We start from the raw sequence: 26,584 nt of genomic DNA on the forward strand, positions 1-26,584 counted from the left end.
TTTGTTTAAAAGCATTTTAATATTTAAACATTCATTTAATGTGCAATTTTTTAAACTACAAAAATACAAATATTTCAAAATATTTCAACTGGCCCATTGAACGCGAGTATAAATCTCAGGGGTAGAAAGCAAGAATTCTATAATTCCTAAGCATTATAGCTGCATTAAGTATGTTAAACATAAATAAACATTCGAAGCACTGTGCATTCTTTAAAAGTGGACATCAGATGAAACCTTGTATATAGTTAACTTTTACCATTTATTTTGATAATATATATTTAAGCAATGCAAAATACAATTACACAAAATTAATAAAATTGTCAAAATTTGCACCTCTCCTAAAGTGCTACAATTTTTCAATTTAAAATAACATGTTCTACCTGCACAATCTTATAATGTACTAACCCCATGGCTCTCTTAATTCATCAATACCTCACCATCTTTTAATTAAATAATTCTCACATCCCTTGCTTTTCCTCTGTACAAAATAGAATTTGCATTGTTGCTCAAAAGGAAGAAGGTAGAATTTCATGATATTATTTATTTTACAAAAAAGACAAACAATAGGTTTAATCACAAAACGATTTAACTGTTTGATACACATCGGTTTCATTAGTGCAAAGTAGATTCGGTTCAAGCAGATATTTCTGTATGGGCTAAAGATTGTACTGCAGTTTATTTTATGTTAATACATAAACTTGTATGAGTGACATGAACTTCTTATCACAAACCTGTTTGACTGTCTTATCATAAAGTTTTTTTTTTAAATTGTAGCAGAATACTCCTTTCAAATTGAAAGGCTGTCAACACTGAATTATAGAATCTTTACTGCGTGGAGACAGGCCATTCGACCTATCGAGTCCATACTGACCCTCCAAGTCGCATCCTACCCAATCCCAGTAACCCTTCATTTCCCACATCTAATCCACCTAGCCTATCCATTCCTGGACACTATGGACAATTTAGCGTGCCGAATTTGACCAACCTGGACATTTTTGGACTGTGGGAGGAAACTCTTACAGACATGGTGAGAATGTGCAAACTCCACGCAGACAGTCACCTGAGGGTGGAATCAAACCTGGATCCCTAGCACTGTGTGAGACAGCAGTGCTAACCACTGAGCCACCAGGCCACCCCCACCAGGGTGAGTGTTATTGGTCTCCTAAACCTAATACTGTGTTTCTTTTAAACATCCTTCTCAAAGCTGATTAAGTTTCATTTCTCTGTTCATAACACATGGATGCAGAGAGATTTGGGAGAGAAAGAGTTTTTCATTTCCTCATGGAGAAAGACAAAATCTGCTTATTCTTTAAAGGATTTCTCATTGTGGCAAATAATCTTAATTTTGTCCTGATCTCGTGAAGGTCTCTATTCTTTTATGAATTATAATTAATTCAAAATGAACCCTTATCAATAGTGTTCCATGAATATTTGGGACAGATACTATGCAACGGGGTTTTACTTTATTAACTGGCTTTTGAGTACATCAGCTGAGTTTTCTGAGATCTACAATCTCATTCCAAGTCAGAATTAGCGTGAATATAAATTAGATATCTATCCAATACCTATTAGATTAAACTCAAAAATGCAAACTAGGCACCTGTTAAATATTGGCAAATAAATTACATCTTTCCTAGCCATAGAACATAAACCATTCCAACAGCAAACCTCTAGCAAAATGGCAGAAAGATCCAAGAACAAAAAACTCTGATGCATGTATGTGATATGATTACCTAATGCTCTGTTTGAGATAGTGAACATTACTGAAATTTATTCTAATATTATGCTTTCTTCATTGATTTTGCCACTAATTAGATTAGTTTTATTGGGGAAATTGCCCTTCAGATTTCCGATGATTGCTCAAAATAGCTCATCTCTGAACAGTGTTAAGTTTAGTTGATACATAATCAAGAAATAGGTCAAACTCTTGTCTTCTCCCATTTCTAAATTTTCCTTCCACAATCAATCAAAAAAGAAAAGTACTTCTGAAAGACTGGCAACTCATTCCAAAGCTTCTAAACAATGATAAAAGGTACACAACATTACCAGTATAATATTTACACTTAATGGCATAAATAATAAACAGCAACTTTAAAAAAGGAGAGTGCGTCACAACTCTTCAAGTCTCAGACAATCACTTCATCATAAGGCATATCCATGTTCACTACTATTTGTATTTGTCACATCATCTCAATTAAATTACACATGGCATTAAAATCAATAATATTTTCTAACAGTACCTAAAACTAACTTGTAACAAGCTAACAAAAAAGGCTAATTGAGAGAAAAATTCTTCATTTCACTTCAATAGCTAGTGTTATTTATTTTAAGGTTTTATGGTGTCACTGCAGTTATGTTCAAATATGATAGCGCTCTTTCAAAGAACTATAAAATTAATTCCAACGCCCCACTTCCTTCTTTTACAAGTCTCTTCATTGGGCCTTGCCTGTTCTATTGTACAATACTACTACAGCCAAGCAGATTGTTGTACCACTAATAAAATTAAAGCTACTGATATGGGTAATTTTATGTAATTCAATTTTGCAGTTGTCCTTCTTTATTGTGCGCGCATTTTAGTTCCACTATATTTCCATACCACCACATACCATAGATATATATTGGTTTTCAAAATATCAAAACAAAATTTCTGTCTCTAGACATGCTAAAAGAATAACTCAAATTTGCTATCCATTATTAAGATGCTGGTAGCTATAAATAGTTGGACTCACCAGCTGGAGTGAAAACATCAGTGCAGTTCGATGCTTAGGTTATAGCCAGAGTTCTTCAATATAATGCTTTTTCCCTCCACTGTTTTTTAATGTAATGGTCTTGGATTCAATATCAGTGTACTGATGCATATAATTGTAATAGTACAGAGAATACCAATCTTTTAATCCTTATGATTGTAACTTGCAAAATGGCCACATATTTGCTTCTAAGTACACAAAGCATGAAATGCACACATGTAATCCAGTCTTACCTTTTGTCATTTGAGAAAAATTAAATCAGGTTTAGTGGGAAAAATTAAAATATGACAAGAACATTAATGAGGAATCACAATTTATCAATGATGTGGAGTACAAGAAGAAAATCAGTTGGCCCCAGACAATATTACTCAGATTTAGTATCTGATTTAACAGAGGAGGTGAAAGTGCCTAAATCGGGACTAATTATCAGAAAAATAAGTATGAAGTTTCCATAAATGTCTGCAGCCTGGATTTTAATTTATCCAGAGACAGACAGGAAACAAACAGTCCCCGCTCTGTCATCAAAACTTCCAATTTCAGCAGAAGCCCTGCTTGGGCAGAAACAGACTGTCTGCTGTAATTCTGGTGAAATTAAAGTTCAGGAACATGAGCTGTTTCAAGGAAATCTCTGGTTAATGACAACAAAATTTTTTTTTAAACTGGAAAAATTGAATGGGTCTGTTAGTATCAGTAGAAAGAGAAACAGAGTTAACATTGAAACCAATATTTTTCTTCAGATATTGCACTCCACAGTGTCCTTCTGTTGCCTTTGCCTCCATGCCCATTTCTATGCACAAGAGTTTTCTCCCTGTCTCATAGGCCCCTTCGCCCACCACCAAGACTCTCCCTTCAGCATTTTACCGACACTCAGCCTGTTCGTTATGAACTGTCGATGTACCTTGGTTTCTTAAATGGTCTGCCACCACCACCCCCCCACCCCACCTCACCCAACTTATCCATTCAAACCTATATCCCCCTGAACTGACTGCACTGTGCTCTCAAATCCAACCCTGACTTTGTAATCAAGCCTTACGACTATGGTGGTGCTATTATTGTCTGGCAGACTGACCTCTGCATTATAAAAGATTAAGCACCAGATCTCATATCTCCTCCTAGCTTTCCCTGGACCATGACCCCACCACTGAACACCAGACTACTATGTCCACAATAGACATTAATCTCATTTCCTCTTGGTGATCTTCTCCCCATTCCCCACTGAAAGCCTCCAAGCTCACAGACCCCAACTCTGCACAGTCAGCTTCCAACTCTTACCCTAAATCCACAAAGATGACTGCCTGGGCAGACCTATCATTTCTACCTGCATCTGCCCCTGAGAACTCATCTCTTCCTACCTTGACTCCAATTTTTCTCCCCATCCAGTCCCTTCCCATATGCATCTGCATTCTTCTCATGCTTAAGTCGGTTTCAGAATTTCCAGTTCACAGGCTCCAGCCACATCCTTTTCACTATGGACATGCAAACACTTTGCATGTCCACCCCCCATCAGGAGGGTCTCTGCTTCTTCCTGGAAAAAAAGCCTGAACCATCCCCAACCAGCATTACCCTCCTCCGTCCAATCGAGCTTGTCCTCATTTTGAATAACCTCTCCTTGAACCTGTCCAACTTGCTTCAAATCAAAAGTGTGGCCATGGGTACCTGCATGGGCCCCAATTGTGCCTCTCTCTTTGTGGGATAGGTGGAACATTCCTTGTTCCAGTCCTATTCCAGCTCCCACCTGCAACTCTTTCTCCAGTGTATTGATGACATAATCAGTGCTGCTTCCCTCTCTTCATGGAATTGGAAAAATGAGTGAATTTCCCTTCCAACTCACTCCCCTTCACCTGATCGATTTCTGACTCCTCCCTTCCCTTCTTTGACATCAGTTTCCAATCTGGGGATAAGCTGACAATATCCATTAGAAAGTCATCAACTCCCACAGTTACCTTAACGATATCTCCTCGCACTCTGCTTCCGATAAAGACTCATTCCGCTCCTAGTTCCTCTGTTCCAATGATGCCAACTTTGGCATCAAAATGTTCACCTTCTTCAACTGAGGATTCCCCATCAATGTGGTTGACAGGACCCTCAGTCATGTCCGATCCATCTCCTGCATTTCTACCCTCACCCCCTTGCTTTCCTCCCACAGGAGCATCCAAACAGCATACACATCCAAAAGATCATTAGCCCTCATTTTCGCCACCACTAGCCTGATGCCATCAGTAGACTCACATTCATTTTCCCTATCTTATTCAGCTTTCTGCAGGAACCATTCCCTCCGGGACACCTTAGTCCACTCCTCCTGCACTTGCAGAAGTTTCAAGGTCTGCCTGTTTACTTCCTCCCAGGGACCCAGACTCACCTTCCAGGTGAAAGAGCAATTTACTTACACTTCATTCAGTCAAGTCTACTGTATTTGCTACTCACAATGTGTTCTCTTCTACATGGAGGAGATGAAATGCAGACTGGGCAACCACTTTGTAGAACACCTACGTTCTATCTACAAAAATGACCCTGAGCTTCTGGTTGTCACTACTATGCTCTCTGGCCAACATCTTCGTCTTAGGCTTGCTGCAGTGCTCCAGTGATGCTCAGTGGAATCTGTAAGAACAGTACCTTATTGTACGTTGGTGGACCCGGTCTTCTGGACTCAATATTGAGATTAATAATTTTAGGGCTTGAGTATCTTCATATTCCTACCCCAACGACCAATCCGTTGTCAGCTACTAAATGGTCCTGATGAGCAGGTGTTTCTCCTAAACTGACCATTACCCATTCCTTTGTCTGTCTCCCTCTCTCTGAGCTCCTTCTCCATCTAACCTTTTTCCCCTCCATCTCCTTCTCCGCCACTCCAACATCTGCATATATGTCAATTTATTTCTAGCTTCAATCAGTTCTGAAGAAGGGTCACTTGACCCAAAAAGTTAACTCTACTTTCTCACCACAGATGCTGCCAGACCAACTGAGTTTTTCCAGTAATTTGTGTTTGTTCATAGTTTCTCCAGCCTTTCTTGTTTATTTTCCAGCATCCACAGTATATTGCTTTTCTCTGGTTAAGGATCTAGTGCAGAAATAAACAAATCGTTTGACTCCAGTTAATGTAGTAACTGGATCATATCATGTAACTGTACAAATATGAAACAGCCCATTTCAAAATGGGTCTTTAGTTAGTCTTATTGCAAGATGATTTCCAAAGAGGTGCAGGTTAAGTGGAGTGGCTATGCTAAATTGCCCATGGTGTTGAGCAATGTGCAGGGCAGGTGAGTTGGAATGGGAAATTTGGGGTTACAGGGTTAAAGCGGGTGGGAGAGCGGTGTCTAGGTGGTACACTCTTCGGAGGATTGGTGTGACTCAATAGGCCAAATGGCCTGCTTCCATGCTGTAGGCATTGTATGATTCAATGATGCCTGCTCAAGATATCTTTGATGTCACTTCGTTCCTGCAGTCCAAACAACCAGAGATGTTTTCATGTGGTCTTGGCTTTTCTCTGTATTTCTTCACAATGTTATATACACCAAAGATCAGGAACAACAGAGCAACTACACCAAAGTAAACTGAATATGCCAGAAACTGGAAAAAGAAGAAAAATATTTAAGAAACTGCTTGTAACGAACAATTACTCAACCAGGAAAAGATACTTGTTTGCAAGAATTCTCCCAATCTGTGGTCTTAAGTACTCATTAGTTTCTGCTGAGGATATTTTACTAACATTGCAAAAAAAAAGCTAAACTGGTAAAGTATCCATTTAAATATTAACAAACTCTTCTCCATCCACCTAGTCATCACTCTACACAAATGATCAGTTTTACATGTAACAAGGTTGTTCTCTACCAATATATTCAATTTAAACAGACAAAGTTAATTTCCTGGTAATGCCTTGTGTGATTAAATTACGTCATGAAGCTCAAGCAATTAAAAGGGAAATAGCAACTTGGATACAAAATTGGCTAAGGGACAAAAAAAAGTATCCAGTCACCCAACTACAATAGAGTATCATGAGGGACAAGATGAGGATTACTGCTCTTTTTGACATGTGCTTATGACTCAAACTTGGCAGTATATGGTATAATTTTGATATCTGGAGATGAAAAAAACACCTGGAAATGTAACAAAGAGAGGATTTAAAAAAAATTAATTCATGGAACGTGGGTGTTCCCAGATAGGCTGGCATTTATTGCTAATTTCCCTGAATGGCTGCTGTCCATGGAGAAGGTACATCCACAGTGCTGAGGAACTTCCAAAGTTTTGACCAGCAACAGTTCTAGGTCAGTATGGTTTCGAATAGAACATGCATATGGTGGTGTTTCTTTGCATCTGCTGTTCTTCCAAGCATTAGGGGTCACAGGGATGGAACATGTTGGCGGAGGACCCTTTGTGAGTTAGCACATTGCATCTTGAGCTTGCACATGCTGCTGTCACTGTACATAGTGGTGATGGGAATGAATTCTAGAGCTGGTGAATGGGTTACAGATGAATTCAGCTGTTTTGTCTTGAATCATGTTAAAACTGCTCAGTGTTATTGGAACTGCACTGATCCAGTAAAGTGATGCTGGGAACAGGCTCAGGAGAAGGCCAAGATTGAATCATCGGCACAGTACTCTAGCTTAAGGCAACTATAAAAGCTTCAGCCATGTCTTTTGCAGGGATATTTTGGGCTCCCAGTCATTGAGGAGGGGATATTTGTGAAATCACCTCATCCAGTGAATTGTTTAATCACCATTCATGACTGAATATGCAGCACTTAGACCTGGTCGATTAATTGTGGAATTACTTAGCTCTGTCCTTTGCATGTTGCATTGGCTAATTAGCAACTTTGGGGAAAAAAAGTCAAAACAATGGCACTTTTAAAAAGGGAGAAAGACAGACAAAAGGCAGCAAGTACATCGTCAGTGAGGGAGAGAGAGAAAAAAAACCTACACTGCTAATTGACGCAGCAGTGACTGCCTTTGTTGTTTGAGTTCACGTATCTCTGGACAAAGGAGTGCATCTAGGAAAAATTAACAGACAGCAAAATTCACAGCTAACCTTGGAGGAACCTGTGTGAGTGAGCGATAAGTGAGTGATAAGTGTATAGTTTTTAACGTGTAACCTTGCTGTAAGTCTACAGTAGTGAGTAGAGTGGGTCCTTTTTTGATTATATGTTTAATTGAAATCTGTCTCTTGATTAAATTTTAAAAATACAAACCACAAATGCTAAGTTAGCCTGGAGCACTTTTTTTTTAAAGAGTAAAAAGACTGTGCTACTTTCTGGGTCTGTAGATTGTGAAGGAGCAACGATGGCCTTTAGTAGAGTGATACGCTCTTCCTATTGGATGTGGGAGTTTCCATATTACTGATGATTATGTCTGCTGGAAGTGCTTTGGTTGAGAATCCTATCAGATCGCATAAATCGGTTGAAGCAGCAGTTAGAGGCAATAAGGAATTTACAGGAGCTAGGAGGTTTGATACATGGCAGTTATAGGAAGGGAGAAAAACCACAGAGACATTCAGGAAGATGCGTTAACTCCAGGAAAGGTAGGAGCGGTAGGCAGGTAGCGCAGGACTCTTCTGTAGCTATTCCCATTTCAAACAAGTATGCGGTTTGGAAAATGGAGGGGGTGACGGACCTCTCAGGGGAATGTAGCACAAACAGCTAAGTTTCTGGTGTCGAGACAAGCTCTAATGTAATGAGGGGTATGTCAGTTCCATGCGATAGATTGTGATAAGGGACTCTTTAGTCAGAGGCACAGACAGACGCCTCTGCAGCCAGCAGCAAGAAATCAGAATGGTGTGTTGCCTCCCTGGTGCCAAGATCAATGATGTCTCAGAGAGGGTGCAGAATGTTCTCAAAGGAGAGAGGGACCAGCAGGAGGTCATTGTACACATTAGAACTAATGACATAGGAAGGGAAAAGGATGAGATTTCGAAGGGAGAATAAAGAAAGTTAGGCAGGAATTTAAAAAGGAGGTCCTCGAGAGTAATAATTTCTGGATTACTCCCAGTGGCACACGCTAGTGAGATTATGAATAAATTATAATTTATAAATATATTAAGGACAAGAGAGTAACTAGGGAGAGAATAGGGCCCCTCAAAGATCAGTGAGGCAGCCTATGTGTGGAGCAGCAGGAGATAGGGGAGATACTAAATGAATATTTTGCATCAGTGCATACGGTGGAGAAGGACAAGGAAGATATAGAATGTGGGGAAATAGATTGTTGTAGGGAAACATGTGGTGATATCTTGGAAAAATGTCCATATTACAGAGGAGGTTGTGATGGATGTCTTGAAATGCATAAACGTGGATAAATCCCCAGGACCTGATCAGGTGTATCTTAAAACTCTGTGGGAAGCTAGGGAAGTCATTGCTGGCCCCCTTGCTGAGATATTCGATTCACCAACAGTCACAGGAGAGGTGCTGGAAGACTGGAGGTTGGCTAACATGGTGTCACTATTTAAGAAAGGTGGTAAGGAAAAGCCAGGGAATTATAGACCATTGAACCAGACATTGGTGTGGGCAAGTTGTTGGAGGGAATTCTGAGGGACAGGATTTATATATATTTAGAAAGGCAAGGACTGATTAGGGATAGTCAACATGGCTTTGTGCGTGGGAAATCATGTCTCACAAACTTGATTGAGTTTTTTTTTGAAGAAGTAACAAAGAGAATTGATGAGAGCAGAGTGGTGGACGTGATCTATATGGACTTCAACAAGATTCCTCATGAGAGACTGGTTAGCAAGGTTAGATCTCATGGAATAAAAGGAGAACTAGCCATTTGGATATAGAATTGGCTCAAAGGTAGAAGAGAGAGGGTGGTGTTGGAGGATTGTTTTTCAAACTGGAGGCCTGTGACCAGTGGTATGTCACAAGCATCAGTGCTGGGTCCACTGCTTTTAGTCATTTATATAAATGATAAGAATGTGAACATATGAGATACAGTAGTTAAATTTGCAGATGACACCAAAATTGGAGGTGTACTGGACAGCGAAAAAGATTACTCGGTACAACAGGACCTTGATCAGATGGGCTAATGGACTGAAGAGTGGCAGATAGAGTTTAACTTAGGTAAATGTGAGGTGCTGCATTTTGGAAAAGCAAATCTTAGCAGGACTTATACACTTAATGGTAAGGTCCTGTGGAGTGTTGCTGAACAAAGAAACCTTGGAGTGCAGGTTCATTGTTCCTTGAAAATGGAATTGCAGGTAGATAAGATAGTGAAGGTGGTGTTTGAGATGCTTTCCTTTATTGGTCATTGCATTGAGTATAGGAGTTGGGAGGTCATGTTGCAGCTGTACAGGACATTGGTGAGGCCACTTTTGGAACATTGCATGCAATTCTGTCTCCTTCCTATTGGAAGGATGTTGTGAAACTTGAAAGGGTTCAGAAAAGATTTACAAGGATGTAGCCACGGTTGGAGGGTTTGAGCTATAGGGAGAGGCTGAACAGGCTGGGGCTGTTTTCCCTGGAGCATCGGAGACAGAGGGGGTGACTTTATATAGGTTTATAAAATCATGAGGGGCATGGATAGGATAAATAGACAAGGTCTTTTCCTGGGGTGGGGCAGTCCTGAAATAGAGGTCATAGGTTTAGGGTCAAAGTGGGAAAGATATAAAAGGGACCTAAGAGGCAATCTTTTCACACAAAAGGTGGTGTGTGTATGGAATGAGCTGCCAGAGGAAGTGGTGGAGGCTGGTACAATTACAGCATTTAAAATGCATCTGGATGGGTATATGAATAGGAAGGATTTAGAGGGATATGGGCAATGTGCTGGTAAACGGGACTAGATTAGTTTAGGATATCTGGTCGGCACGGACAAGTTGGACTGAAGGGTCTGTTTCTGTGCTGTACATCTCTATGTCTCTCGTCCTGCAGTGAAGCTTAACCAGAGTGTCATCTCAATTTTAAGGTATGCATGGTGCTTCTCCTGCAGTGTCCTTCTACACTCTTCATTGAACTAGGGTTGATTTCCTGGTTTGTGGTTAAATGCTGAACCATGAAATTACAGATGATGGTTTAAAACACTTCTACTGTTGTTGATGTCCTTCATTGATACCCAGTTTTGAATTGTTAGATCTATATAAAATCTATCCTGTTGAGCATGACAGTCGTGCCACACAATGCAAGGTATCCTCGTTGTGAAGAGGATACCTTGCATTGTTAACAGTCTCCACAACGACAGTTCAGTGGTCATTCCTACTGAAACTACCTTAAATGGACATTCCTATTATGCTGCTCTTGGTGATGGGCATTGAAGCCCTCCACCAAGAGCATATTCTGCACTCTTGCCACACTCAATATTTCCTCCAATGATATTCATAAATGAAGTACTAATTCATGAACTGAGGGGATGGCCATTAGGTGGTAATCAGCAGGACGCTTCCTTGCCCATGTTTTATCAGATGATTCTAGACCTTAAAGTTTCAACACTGAAGACTCCCACCACAACTCTTTACCAAATTATACTATTGTCTCACTACATCTGGTGGATCTTTCCTTACAATGAATCAGAGATTCTTGAAGTTGTTGGTGGTTGTGTCAGGGACAATGTCATATGCTAAGAATCATATCTTGAAGACAATATCAGACTGTTGTTTGACTAGTCTGGAGGACTCTTCTAATTTTGTCACAGACCTCCAAATGTTCATAGGATTGTTCTGAAGATGTGGGTGAACCAGACCTTTTAAGAGAGTTAAAAGTTAGCAGTGACAGCACCCCGTGTTCTCAATAAGACACAATGTGACATGTGCTCCAGCTACTGGAGTAGCTGGTTGCCTGGAAATGACAAAACAGATTCAAAGTAGGCCAATCAGTTTGAATTATACCCCAAAAAATACCAAATTCCAATAAAGTTTGAATTGAGTATATTGATAATCTTAAAAGCCAAAGACACAATCCAATGCTGTGGGTATAAGACTGGGAAAACATTGAATAGTTGGGAGGAGAACTGCCAAGCCCCAGCATGTAAACAGACTGCCTGAAAAATAGCTCTCTTAAAAGTACCTTTACTGATCAGTAACCTGTGACACAGAATTTCTTGAAGTATAACAAAGAATAAAGTTGTTAATTTTTACTTTAACTAGTTCTTCACTTATCGAATTTTCATAGATTACTGCAAGGGATAAAACTTTTGTGTCACTGGTTTTAAATTAAACAGGAGGGTTTACCTCGTGTCGGAACAGGAGGTCAGAACATCAAGACCGAGTTTGCCATTATTTTTTCTGGTGCCTAAGCCAATGCTGGGCTGTCCATCCAGTTTATTTTTTTTTTAAGAATAGACTTTATAGCAATTAGATATAACCAAATGGCTTGCTAGGTCATGTTTCCCATTAGACAAGTTTTAATTCCAGACTTCTTTTATTGAATTCAAATTTCACCATCTGCTATGATGGGATTCAAACCTACAACATTAGTCTAGAACTCTAGATTATTAGGCCAATGACGTTATATCTTCCTGATGTCTAATGGTGTAGTGGTAAGCAGATTGGCGAATTGAGCAGATAGATGGCAGATAAAGGGAATACAAAAACCAAGATCTAACACTGCACATAACAGACCTTTAAGATTGGCAGACCAAGTCAAGGAGGCCATTTTAAAGAAATCCCACACAAATACCTTGGCTTTAGAAGTACAGGCCAAGTTCACAATGAAGTTAAATGTTTCATTTAACAACACTCAGCGCCTCTAATGATGCAGCGTGCCTTGGAAGAATGTCAAAAGCTTGGAAAAAAACTTAGTGGAATGGCATCAAAGATGAAACACTTCAGATGTAGAAATTAGAGGAGTGAGTCTCTTCTATTTATGGGAGTTAGATTTATGTTGTCTATTTTCTGCACAAATTAAATAGACTATTTAACGTAATCATGAATGCTCAACCCTTGATGCCCTTTCATCTGCTCTTCTAGCTAAAACTTAATGAAGTGGTTATCACAGTACCTGACACCTTACCTGTCCAAATATGTCCAAATTCAGCAGACTAGATTCCACCACAATCAAAGTCAACAGTGTCTGAAGAACTAAGGCGACAAATGTATTCACACCAAACACCAAAGCATACAGTTCCACACTGAGATTTGCAGCAATCTTAAATCTTTTAAAAAGAAAAGCAATTAATATTCAGTTTTCTTAAAAATGCTACAAAATTCAATTTTCAATCAATCATACTTTTGAACAAGAAAAAAACTCTACTCACGTTGCTACAGTAATAAGCATCATGTAAATAATTCTGAAAACAATATAACAGACGTAGCAGACCCAGATGTTTTGGAGTGTGTCCATCAGGAACACTGAAACAGCAACAACAAGAGAAAAGACCAAGAGTGCAACTTCACTCCAGATGGACGATATTTTTACATAACCAACAACAAATGCTGCTACAGCACCTAAATATAAACCAAAAGAGAGAACATTAAAATAAAGTTGTTATGAATTCTTCATATTCTTCAGTCAGCCTGTATTTAAAGCAATTTAAATTCAATACTTGCTGTAACTGTATCTGGCAATGACAATGTGTAAATCAAAATTTATGACTATTAAAACAAATCTATTTAAGTACTCTGGTTGCAAGAGAATAAACAGATAAGGGAAGCACGTAAAGACATTGCAATGCATTAACCTTTTCTATGTCCTGTAGCATTTCAGCTTTAGTGATAGGGACAATCATTAGATCATACTGTAGCCTTAAATATACTTTCACATTGCCAACAATCAGTTAGAATATTGAGATTTGGTTCCTCTGGATTATGCTCTGAAGGAGCTGAGCCATTCTACCCCCTTTATTCTTTTCCCAATTTCACATATCCATTCATTCACCTTGTAAAGGTTATTACAGGTTCTGCTTCTGCCACTGTCTCTCATGGGACATCAAGAACCTTACCAAATCTCCACCTAAAAATAATTCCCTAACTTATCCCTCTTGTACTTTTGGCAACTATTAGCAGAGGTCCTACTGATTTATACAGCACAGAAGATGTCCTTCCATCCATCGAGGATGTTAGTCTCTTCCAAAGATAGGTTTTCCAATGATTAAGGACAATTAACCCTCATCTTATCACTCAAAACTATGCTTGGCTGTTTTCCGAAAGTTATTCGACTTTCTGTAACTAGCAGCTGCCCACATTAAACTGTTGGTTTAATTTCAAAAAAACCAAACGTTCCCTGAATGAAAACTGTTGTAAAAGTCAAAACAGTTCAGTATCTTCCAGTTTTATACACAGTCCATAAAAAAAAGCCCCAACAGCCAATTAATTTTCCTTCCAATAGAAGAAAACATGTGTTTTCATCTTCATCTTCATCTTCTCTTTAGTTCCCAAGTTCTCTGCTTCATGTTTTACCATGGTGTAAGTTCCTTATCACTCTTTGTTTTATTTTAAAACTCATCACTTTCCTTTTCCAAACTTGAAATTTAATTTGACTTCCTTATGGGCACCCTACTAACTAGCCTACATCCTCCTGAAAATGACAAAAAGTTCTTAGTGAACTCTGACAGCAGTTTTAAAATAATGTATATATAAACCAGAATATGTAAAATGCATGTTATTTATGTTAAGATCAATTGTGCCAACACTGATTGGCATGTTTAAATTAATGCTGTAAAACATCCATAAACTTTATTTTTGTTCTTCATATTCTCTTTCAAAAATAATCAATGGCTAGTATCCACATGGAGTCTATATAGCATTCTAATCAAATTCCTTTTGAAAATCTAAAGATATCCTCTCCATCATTCCTAGTTGTCAGACATGATTTTCCTTTCACAATCTTGTAGGCTGTCCTCAATTAGCTCTCATTCCAGCTACAGATTTAAATTTTAACCCAATATTAATATTTTTAGAATCTTATCCATGACTAACATTAGACTGGTCTAGTTACCCAATACTGTCAAAATGATTGGTTTGTTCCATTCTCTTTCTCTGAGTGCATCATTAATACAGATAAATGAACCACCAGGATCCAGTGCTCTAGGCAAGAGTTACAAGAACAGTTAGATAGTATTGATGGCATACGGGTTAGATGGATGGATGGATAAGTTAGCTAGTGGTGAGAAGGTAGATAGAAAAGGTAAACAAGATACACCATCTTGAAATGCTGCACACTTGCTGGACCAACAGATCATGTGTCTTTGTACGGTTGTAACGATGTTTGATCTTTCATATCATCTGAACGTATTAAGCTACATGCAAACAGAATTCAATGCTTTTTACACTTGAATTTACTATTTTTATCCATGTCGAACTTTCTTATACGATATAGATATTCCCATACTGCCTTTACCTGAAGACTTTGAATCCTCAAACTTTCGCCAGTGAAAACGTAGACAGTGAACTCACGCTGTATCATCATCCATTAATGTCTGCTTTCATCTCTGATCTCCTCTTTGGACTTATTAAAATTCATTACAGTTTCTCTTTCTCTTCCTTCCCAATCTATCTTTATACCTTCTTAGCCTATGTTATCTTTTTTGCTTTGTAGCTATAACACTTCTTTGCATTAGATATCATCACATACCTTGAGTTTTGAGCAAGAGTTTGAATGAGGCTTTGTTTTGTCAGTAAATGCCCAGTTTTTTTCTGTGTTAGTTTTTCTCAGAAATATGTCAACACCCTTGTCAAACTAAAACATTCATACCCTTGTGGCAATTTACATGCAAACTCAACTGCTTTTATTGGGAAATTATGAATGTGAGCATACCCAAAAGCGCAGATGCTGCTTCCACTATTCCATTGTAAATCTGGGAACTCTGGAAAGGACGTATTCGCTCCCACAAGACTTGAATATAATTCACTATCTGAAAGTAGCCACAAGTTGACAATGCCCACCATGCTGACCAGCAGAGTAGTGGCCAGGAAGAATAACACTGCAGAAAGGTCTTCCATAACATTACAAGAACAATGCATATTCTTTTGAAAGGCTTTTTATTCTGAAAAACAAAACAGAACTTAAAAATACATCTAGATGTTTAAACAGGTTTCATAAAAAAGCAATATGCAATATTTTTCCCAAGGAACTGCTTTTTATATTTGTAAAGTGGTTTTAGTACAGCAATATTCTCATTAGAAATACACTCTACAATCATTGATTGAACATTGCTGTGACATTTCAGCTGATTTGGAAGCATGCTGCAAAAGGTTACGTTTACCCATTACTTTAAAAGCGAAGCAACATTGGCACATTAATATGCTGGAAAGGACGTATCACGGCACGTTGGCTCAGTGGTTAGCACTGTTGCCTCAGTGTCAGAGACCATTGTTTGATTCCAGCTTCAGACAATTGTCTGTGTGGAGTCTGCACATTCTCCCAGTGTCTGCGTGGGTTTCCTCCGGGTGGTCTGGTTTCCTCCCACAATCCAAAGATGTGTAAGTTAGGTGAACTGGCCAAGCTAAATTGCCCACAGTGTTCAGGGATGTGTAGGTTAGGTGCATTAGTCAGGGGGAAATGTAGAGTCATAGGGGAATGGGTCTGGGTGAGTTACTCTTCGGAGGGTTGATGTGGACTGGTTGGGCCAAAGGGCCTGTTTCCAACTGTAGGGATTCTATGATTCAACACCACTCATACTGTAACACAGGTCTAATCCTTCTCCTTTACACCTGACTGCTAACAAAGAGAAAGTATGAGAAGAGAAAAAGAGGGAGAAAAAGGCAGGGCAAGGAGGAAGAAAAAGCAGAAGAGAAAACAAGTTAACAGATAGGAAAATGTTGTCGATCACACTTCACTACCACCCCTTGCAAGGATTCCAAGGATATCTGGCCCTAGAAGTTTAAGTAAACCATTGTGATTTATTGAAATCTGCTTTTTCTTCTTTACAGTTTCTGTCAAAGTCCTGTGCGACTATCACAAAGCCAGAGTACAAAAATGTCTTATAACATATAGAGAAAGAATAACAGCAGCACAAAGAACTTATTAATTATTCAGGGCATATTATCTTTTACATAACTATACCTACCCCGTACTCTAAGTAAAGTGGGAATATAGATTTGTCTGTGAATGCAGCAGTTTTTGCTATACTCAAGAAAAGAAATATGGAGGGAATTGAAAATCTAAGATTACACTAGATGCTCACCCAAAACATCACATTTCTGATTTCAGAAGCAGAAAGGAAGGAAAACCACATTAACAAAAGTAAAACATTTTAAGCACATTACCATAATTTCATTGGTGTATGAGCTGCTATCTATTGGTTCTGGCAGATGGTCATTTAACATACTGTTCGCATTATCAAGGCCACGGTTTAGTGGCGTCGTTGATGCTGATTCAAGTTCTTCTTCTTCTGACATTGAGCCGTCATGTTTGATTTTGAATCCATTGTAGTCTGCTTTCACTCTGTGAAAGAACATGCTCTTCTGTGGCATTGGAAGAAATACTGATGTAGTAAAACCAATTGCTACACAGACCAAAGAAATAACATTGAGGTGGAAGAGGGACACCTCAGCAAACGAGACCAGGATTTGTCCAGTAATCGATCCTATTGTGTACCCTACCAAAGTGGCACAGCGACAGTATCCAGTTACTTTTTGGTACATGTTAAAGTCCACTACAGAGTAGATATAGGAGTAATAAGCCACCTCTGATGCAGTTACCATTCCATAGAAGAATTCAAGAAACTTCATTGCTAGTAGTCCTTGGGCATACAACAGCATCAACCAGGTAACGATCAAAGCTGCACCTTGTAAAACAATGATGGGCTTGTATCGGAGGTAATCAGTAGCCAGAAAGATGGGAAACAAAAGCACGAGGTAGGAGTAAGTCCAAACCGGAAAAATCTCATTCACCTATTTAGAAAATAGAAGCCCAACAGGTTGAAGACAGGAGATTAATTTCTAATTTTCAATTATCAATCTCGCAAAATGCAAAACATACTTTGTCAGGTTTTTACAACTATGTTTGTAAATACTATAGCTACAATAGACACTAAACGATAAGGAACAAAAATTAAAATTAAAACCTGTAAAACAACATTTTTATTTCCTCCTGAATGTAACTCATCCAGAAAAAGCTCAATATTATGTAAATTATAACTACTCTTCTAATCCAATCATCCTAAATTTTCTCCCACTGTACCCTGAAAATACTAAATTATGCTGCAGTAGTCTACAAAAACTAGCAAGCAATTATCTCACTTCAAGTGGCATTGCTCGACAAGAACATAAACAGTGAGAGTCCAGCCAGTCAATATGACATGTATATGAAGGACCACACACTGGAATACACTGGAATCTCACCCCATCTAAGATCCACACACACATTTCAAGTTGAGGGTTAGTGGTGATGGTCAGGAACAGAAACTTTGGTTGATTCTTCCTGACCTATTCCTTGCCCTCACAGAAGAGAGGCATATGGCATTTGTGCTCATGGAATGCTGTCCCAGCTGACATTAGCTAACAGCATGTCTCATACTGTACTGTTCATATTCATCCTCGTGTGGCAATGAAGGACAAGAATAACTTATTTCACTTCCTATAATGATGTGCAACCAGCCCTTCAGATTTCATCAGTAACTATTTGCAAATTAGCCTCTTGCAGCTTGTTAAAATTGTGCAGAACTCCTAGTCTTTTTTTTAAAGAAAATGCACAATTCCATTACAACAGTGCAGGGATCAAAAAACACAGAGCTCCAGGTGACACCACCACAGTGTGCTACAGTAAAAATTGGGGTCTCACAGATGGACTGAGCAATACATCATTAGTGACTGGCACCAAATTATATATATTATGGTCAAGAACAACAACTTTATTTTATTTGAAAAAGAACACACAAGTCCCAAATTTTAAACTTTTTGCAACACAAAGAAATGGTCTATGTTCATCTCAGACCAATCAACACATGGTTGACCAAGATCAAACCAATACAAGTATAAACTTTTTTAAAATAAAATGATAGACAAGTTTCTGTGATAACTCATGTCATAATCAATCCGATCAAGCTGATGCAACCTTTGTATTATCAGTGCAATTTCACAGTATATCACCATTAGACTATTTTACAGACAAATGACATCCTTTTTTTAATTTTTGGGCACAGAAGATATTTACAAAACTTGGGCTGGAAAGCAGGTAAGTGGAATTAATTGAACAGTTCATTCTGTAGTGATGTTGCAGAAAATTTCAGATTAAGGACATACATTTTAATAAATTATTATTTTCCTTTTTTGAACCCATTGTGATGTTTAATGGATAACCTATCAGTTTGAATTAATTCAAGCTTCATACCTGAATGAAGTATAAAGTGATGTTAGCTAACTTGCTGGAATTTTTTTTGAAGAGGCAACAGAAAGGATCAATGAGGTAATGTGGTTGATGTGGAGTACATGGATTTCCAGAAGAGGCAGGACCATGCAACAGACTTCTAAGGAAGGTTATAGGTCATGGTATAAAAGGGACAGTAGCAACATAGAAACAACATTTGCTGATTAATAGGATACAGGGTGTAACAGTTAATGGATATTTGTTGGCTCAAGTGAAGTTCATGATGGAGCTCTCCAGGGGTCAGTATTGGTCCCTTGCTTTTCCAGATACATATTTATGATCTGGATGTCACTGCACAAGGGATAATTTCAAAGTAATACTAAAGGTGGAAAAACTGTAATCTGCGAGAAGGACGGTGTGGAACTCCAAAAGGACATTGACAAGTTGGTGAAATGGACGGTTGTGTGTCAGATGAAGTTCAATGCAAAGCAATGAGAGATAATGCACTTCGGTAGCAAGAACCTAAAGACAACATCAAATAGGGGTACAATTCTAAAAGGGGGTTCAGGAGCAGAGGGATCTGGGTGTATATGTGCATAGATCATTGCAGATAGTAGGACAGGTGGAAAGAGTAGATGGTAATGGTTACATTGTCTTCAGCTTTATTAACAGGGGTACAGAGTACAAGAGCAAGGTGATGCTGAATTTGTACAAGATACGTGTTAGTCCTCGCTAGAGTATTGTGCACAGTTGTGGGTGTCACATTATAGGAAAGATGTTAACGCATTGGAAAGAAGCGATTTACAAGTATGGTTCAAGCAAAAAGAACTTGGATAATGAGGATAGTTTGGAGAAGTTGGGATTATTCTTCTCAGAGGGTAATTAGCCATGAGAAGAGAGGTTTTCAGAATCATGAGCAGGGTGAACAGAGTAAATAGGGAGAAGCTGTTCCCACTCATAAGAGAAAGAAGAATGAGAGGGCATAGATTTAAAATAATGTGCAAAAGACGCAAGGGCGATGAGAGAAAAAAGCTTTTTCCACAGAGGTGAGTAGCAGTTGGAATATGAAATGCACCGTCTGGAATTGTGGAGGAGGCAGGTTCAATTGGGGTTTTCAGGACAGCATTGAATGATTATTTAGATAGAAATTATGTGCAACTGTATAGGGAAATGGTAAGAGATTGGCATGAGCTAATTGCTCATTTAAAGAGCCAGTACAGGCATGACGGGCCAAATGCTCTCCTTCTGCAACATAACAATTCAGTGGTTCAATTGGTTCGTGATACAATTGTGCAAAGTCATGGCAGAAAACTGGAACAAGTCACTGCAAAGAAATAATCTATGAAACTTCTGGATGCAGGTTTGCTCACTCAGCAAACAAACCTACATCCAGAACCTTAACCTGAGCTACAAATCTTCTCAAACCTCGCAATGAAACTTCCTTTAAAACTTGAAATTAGATTGACTCAGGATAATATGACTCTACGATTCTACTATCTAACATTAATTAAAACCTGTATTCATTGACAGTAGCATGCCATCTAAATACTTCACTCATGTTTCTGCCCTGGTCAACCCATTGTCCCTGCCTGTTCCTGCCCCACAGAACTAATGTCCTCTTATCTAGACTCCGTCCTCTTCCCTTTGATTCAGGAACTCCCCACCTACGTTCAGGACACAACCCACACCCTCCACCTTTTCCAAGACTTTCAATTCCCTAGCCCCCCCCCCCCCCACCCACCCATATCTCACCTTCAACATGGACATTCGGTCTCTCTACACCTATATTCCCCATGAGGAGGGCACATAAGCCCTTTCTTTCTTCCTCTCCTGCAGGCCCAACCAGTACCCCTCCACCGACACACTCATTCGCTTGGCAGAACTGGTCTTTACCTTCAATTTTTCCTTTGACTCCTGCCACTTCCTACAAACGAAAGGGGTAGCTATGGGCACCCACATGGGTCCAAGCTATGCTTGCCTCTTTGTAGGATATGTGGAACAGTCCATCTTCTGCAGCTACAGCACAACCACCACTCACCATTTCATCCACTACACTGATGACTGTATTGGCATTGCCTCATGCTCCATTGAGGAACTCTAACAGTTCATTAACTTCACCCTCACCTTCCACCCCAATCTCAAATTCACCTGGATCATTTCTGACACCTCCCTCCTCTTCCTGGACCTCTGTCTCAAACCCCAGCAACCGACTTAGCACCGAGATCCATTTCAAACCCACCAACTCCCACAGCTACCCCGACTACACCTCCTTTCACTCACCGTCCTGCAAAAAAAAAATGCAATCCCATACTCCCAATTTCTCTGCCACATCTGATCCCAGGATGAGGAATTCCACTCCAGGTCTTCCCAAATATTTTCCTACATCAAGGACCCTAATTTCCCCTCTCCTGTGAATAATAATGCTCTCAATCATATCCTCTCCATTTCCTGTACTGCTGCCTTGAAGCCCCCTCCTCCCAACAATAAGGATAAAGTCTCCCTGGTCCTCACCTACCACCCCATCAATCTCCAAATCCGCCATTTTCTCCACCTGCAGTTGAACCCGACCACCAAAAGGATATTTCTCCCCACCGCTATCTGCTTTCTATAGGGACTGTTCACTGCATGACTCCCTCATCAGTTTCACACTCCCCATCAACCACTCCTCCACACCCAGCACCTTTCCTGCAACTGCAGGAAGTACACCTCCACCTCCCCTCTGTTCAAGGCCCCAGTCAATCATTCCAAATCCAGCAGAGATTCACCTACACTTCTTCTAACCCGGTCTATTACATCCGTTGCTCCCGATGTGTTCTCCTCTCCATTGGAGCGACCAAGTGCAGATGTTCGTGAAGGATCTGGGTTCTGTATGCTCCTATCAACACTATCTTCCAGTTGCCAGGCATTTCAACTCCCCCTAACACTTCCCTGGTAACATGTCCATTCTGGGCCTCCTCCACTGTCAAAATGAGGCCTCATGCAAACCAGAGGAAAAACACCTTCTATTCCGCCTCAGGAACTTACAGCCCAATGGCCTTAACATGAGTGTTCATCAGCTTCAGCATCTCCCCACCCCCCACCTCATCCCATGTCCAGCCCTCCCTCTCCTCCCCAACCTCCTTGATCTAACCTAACTGTCTATCTTCCTTCTTACCTATCCACTCCACCCTTCCCACTGACTAATCACAATAACCCCTACCCGCATCCACGTATCACCATCCTACCTACCTTCCCCCAGTCCCAATCCTTCCTTCTATTTACTTCTGTGCTCCCTTTCCCCTCCAGAATCCTGGAGAAGGGTCCGAACCCATAACGTCAACTTCCCTCCTCCTCTGATGCTGTCTGATCTGCTGTGCTCTTCTAGCTCCACATTTTATTGTCTTTGACTTCTGGCATCTGCAGTCCTTATTGTCTCCACTGTATCTTCCAGATTGGCTAGAACTCTTAAAGGTACAAAAACAGAGTTCACCTGCAGACTCCTCTCTTGGAACTGCTCTTGGAATTGTCTGAGGCCTTCTCCTCCAGAGCTAACCATCCATCGAGAGAGAGAGAGAGAGAGAGAGAGAGAGAGAGAGAGAGAGAGAGAGAGAGAGAGAGAGAGAGAGAGAGAGAGAGAGAGAGAGAGAGAGAGAGAGAAAGCAGCTTCGCAGATCCAGAGACAGAGCCACTGAGAGAGCGACTGAGTAAATTTACAAGAAACTTGGAAAGTATTGTAAATTTAAGGGGCTAAATAAGATTAGGGATAGTATGTTTAGTATTAAAGATGACAATAATTTTGTTCCTAATAAATTGGGAATGTTTTGCTTTGGTACAACTTGTATTAATTTTGATTTGACTGCCTTGGTATCGTGGGACACCTGGGAAAATTCATTCATAATGTTCTGGTCGGAATTGTCTTCAACTTGTTCAAAGGAACCAGACAACACACTGATTAAGGAAAACTAATCAAATTGTCAGAACTACTTACCATTTCAATTTTAAAACGTCTTCTATCCAGTTTTTTGGACTACAATTGCACTATGCGTAACATGAGAGAAATACTCTTTAAAAAAAAAAGTGGGCAAAATTACGCAAATGGTTAATGATGAGGTGAGCAGTGGAAATTGAAAAGTTGCCAAATGGTATTGTGCTCCATAGTGTGCACCAATAGATTTGAGACTGAAACAAATGCATAGGCTGGAATGCTGAGTACTTGCCCATGAACTGTATACTCAAACAGCTCACGGTGATCGTGTTCGTGCATTTCGCAGAATCTCACAATTGGTACAGCACAGGAGGTGGCTATATAGCAAATTGTGCCTGTAGTGGCTTTTAAGCAAGTCACTCAGAGCCATTCCCTCTCACATTCTCTCTTTTCAAGTAGTAGCCTCATTCCTCTGTGAATGCTTCAACTGACCCTGCCTCCACTCTCACAAGCAGTGCATTCCATACCTTAACCACTCATATGAAAATTATTTTCTCATGTTCCTGTTTCTTTTGCTAATTATTCATTCTCGATCTTTTCATGAATGGGAAATTTCTCCCCATACAACTTATCTAGGCTCCTCATGTTTATTTTAAATACTCTCAGATCTCCTTTCAGCCTTCTCTCCTCCAATGTATCTTCATAACTGAGTCTCCTTGGAGATATTTTAAAAAAAAAACAAAGTTATTCTGTCTCTCTTAATCCCAGTTTTCCTAATCTTTATTTAGTTTTTCTGTACATCAGAAAATCTAATTTATTTTCCTTGAGGTCCTGGTTACAACTGTGTCTCGCAAGTAAGGCTCCTTTGTTCTGATGTTTGAGTAGCCAAGTTTCAGACACGATGGTTCAATTTCACACAACACCAGGTTATAGTCCAACAGGTTTATTTGGAAGCACTAATTTTCAAAGTGCTGTTCCTTCATTAGGTAGTTGTGGAGTATAAAATCATAAGAAAGTACTCCGAAAACTAGTGCTTCCAAATTAACCTGTTGGACTATAACCTGGTGTTGAGAGATTTTTAACTTTGTACACCCCAGTCCAACACCAGCACCTCCAAATCATGACAAAGTTCTAAGATGTGGATGGAGGTCAGCAACAGCAAGCAGCTACCTGTGACCACAAGACCCAGCCTAAAGTGACACTAGCACTCACCTTGAGGCATAAAGATAGCATCTATTTCTATTACTTAAACTGAAATGAGACACAAACTTAAAAACACTGTCCAAACCCAGGAAGTCAGAAACAGTAGCATGGTCAGGGGTACTCATGTAAAGGAGAGAGAGCTGCTCAGCACTTCTAGCATTTTCTGTTGACGCATCTCAGACTTTCAGCATCCGTGGTATTTTACCATTTGTAAATGACTCTTTAAATTACCTCCTTTCATCTGAGGCCGACAGTCGCAACGCGTGGTGAGAAACAAATCGGAAAACGCGAGGATGTTAAATCTGAAGTCAGTGAAATCTAATTTGTTTTGCTGTCTCATGGCGCTGACCTTGGTGGCGACAATCCAGAGACAATCTGAAAAACTACAGACTACACAACACTCTCTGCGGAATAGGCAACTCGGTCAGAGACTCGACAACACAGCACTGAACCGCCAAAGTTGTTGGAAACACAAACACTAAACAAAACATCGCCCAACAGAAATGAACAGGATACGCTTGTCCTTTTAAAGGTGACCTGCTGCAGCTGGCACCACACTGCGCAATCTTGAATAATGCTTGCTCCTTTACAAACGGGAATTCGCTTCTACAAAGTCATGCACATTGTCAGATTTCCAAAGGGTGAGAGGGAACCGCGGCGGTGCTGGATTGGTCACACTTACCTGCTGCTCCGTCAGGTTTTTGTCAGGTCCCATCAGGTAAGGGGTGAGGAAAGGTTCAGAGGGCCGGACATTGGAGAGGAAGCCGCAGACACAGAGCAGTGCGGTGGGGTAAAGCCAGTTGCTGCCGGTACTCTCCATAGCCACGCGCCGCCAGCAGTTACAACTGCCGGCTCTGTCCGCTCACGCGCTCCTGCTCCAAGCTCCAACCCAACCGCCCACACCATCGAACGCTCCAACAGCAACGCAACAGCCCAGGGGTGCGGCTTGACGCCATCAAACAGCGACGGGCTGCTGGAATCTTGCCCGACTGGTAATGGGGGCGCTGACAGATTGCGTACGCGACCTTTGCTTTGAATATTGTTCGAATAAACGCCTTCCCTTCCTGTCGGAGTGAGGAGCTTGGTGAAGATTGGCAGTGGGTCTGCAAGAGGGAGCGTAGACACTATGGGCCGAGGAGTGTTTTGGGATTAAACTTCACTCTGTGTTTCAAAATCTTTAATTTTGTATAAATCGTTTTGGTTTATTGTTAAAAAAATCTGAAAAATTGTTTGCATGTTTCAGTGAGAGACCGCCTTGCTAAATCAAAATACATTCTATCAGTTTGCTATAACTTTCTTTCAGTCATAGCATCAACTGGGATCGTAACAATGTAGGAGCAAATTACTGCAGATGCTAGAATCTCAACTGAAAACAAAAAGTGCTGGAGATCACGTCGGGTAGGCAGCATTCATTGCAGATAAAGCAACCTAATGTTTCGATTCTAGATGACTCTTCATCGGAGCTAAAGACTTTTATGACCTAGTGTGATCGTCAGCATTTTTTTTCAGTTGAGATCACAACAATGCCTATCCTAATTGCCCTGGAGAAGGTGGTTGAGAGTTGTGGTGCATCAACAATGCTGTTAGAGTTGGAGCTCCAGGATTTTGACCTAACAGTGGTAAAGTAACAATCTATTTTGTAAAGCATGTAGATACTCAAGCCCCAGTCCTCTTCCAATCATCATGAAAGTAGAAGATTTGTTCAAATTACTCAAAGTCCCCAGCTTCTTCCTTAAAGTGCTGAATGGATTATACCTTCAAATAATGATGATCTTGCTTTGTGCACTGCCTGTACAGTTGTAACCCGTATGCGTCGCTCTGTCTGAGCACCTCATGATCTGTATGTGCTTGTTTGCTACGATTTGTTTGCACTACTCACAAAACAAAGCTCTTCACTACTTAGGTATGTGAGACTACAATAAGTCAAATCAAAACTAATCTCCTCCTCAAGGATGGGAACTCTCAGATTTGCGTTGAGAGTGTGTTGCTGGAAAAGCACAACAGGTCAGACAGCATCCAAGGAGCAGGAAAATTGATGTTTCGGACCACAGCCCTTCATCAGGAATGAGGCTGGGAGCGTCAGGAATGGAGAGATAAATGGGAGGGGGTGGGGCTGGGGAGAAGGTAGCTGAGAGTTTATGGAAGTTTCTGAGGTTTGTTTATGGAAAATACTTTCAGCTACCTTCTCCCCAGCCCCAGCCCCACCCCCCCCTCCCATTTATCTCTCCACCCCAATGGCTCCCAGCTTCATTCTTGATGAAGGGCTCTGGTCCGAAACATCGATTTTCATGCTTCTCAGATGCTGCCTGACCTGTTGCATTTTTCCAGCAACACACTCTCAACTCCGATCTCCAGCATCTGCAGACCTCACTGTCTCCTAACCTCAGGTTTGCACCTGGCAAGGGCTGCAGAAATGGAGGCTGAATTAATATTTCATGGTGACCTGCAGTCAGAATAAGGGAAGTTAACATAGGAACATAGAAACAGGAACAGGCCATTCAGTCCCTTGTGCTTGTTCCACCATTCAGTGAGACCATGGCTAATCTGTGGCCTAACTCCATGTATCTGCCCTTAGCC

At 40.3% G+C, this 26,584-nt stretch overlaps 1 protein-coding gene across 1 annotated transcript; it reads right to left on the bottom strand.

Annotated features, from left to right (window-relative positions):
- Nucleotides 1-24,958, bottom strand: LOC122555157 (thiamine transporter 1-like). The gene is made up of 6 exons (XM_043700876.2): nucleotides 24,690-24,958; nucleotides 16,860-17,486; nucleotides 15,409-15,637; nucleotides 12,911-13,100; nucleotides 12,667-12,808; nucleotides 1-6,314 (listed from the first exon to the last, which is right to left on the bottom strand). The coding sequence occupies exons 1-6, from the start codon at nucleotides 24,825-24,827 to the stop codon at nucleotides 6,156-6,158; spliced, it is 1,485 nt and encodes a 494-aa protein (XP_043556811.2). The 5' UTR covers nucleotides 24,828-24,958; the 3' UTR covers nucleotides 1-6,155.
- Between the last annotated feature and the right edge of the window lie 1,626 nt (nucleotides 24,959-26,584).

The sequence above is a fragment of the Chiloscyllium plagiosum genome, unplaced genomic scaffold (genome assembly GCF_037043375.1).
Source record: "Chiloscyllium plagiosum isolate Xiang-an unplaced genomic scaffold, Cpla_swu_hap1 HiC_scaffold_12, whole genome shotgun sequence".
In the NCBI taxonomy this organism is placed as follows: Eukaryota; Metazoa; Chordata; class Chondrichthyes; order Orectolobiformes; family Hemiscylliidae; genus Chiloscyllium; species Chiloscyllium plagiosum.

Bases quoted from the DNA above. Each gene is read 5' to 3' on its own strand.
- LOC122555157 (XM_043700876.2), bottom strand. From the start codon at position 24,827: ATGGAGAGTACCGGCAGCAACTGGCTTTACCCCACCGCACTGCTCTGT. The intron at 17,487-24,689 runs GTAAGTGTGACC...TTTTCTAAATAG, and splicing joins AAAACCTGACGGAGCAGCAG to GTGAATGAGATTTTTCCGGT. The intron at 12,809-12,910 runs GTGAGTAGAGTT...TCTTTTTAAAAG, and splicing joins ATGCTTATTACTGTAGCAAC to ATTTAAGATTGCTGCAAATC.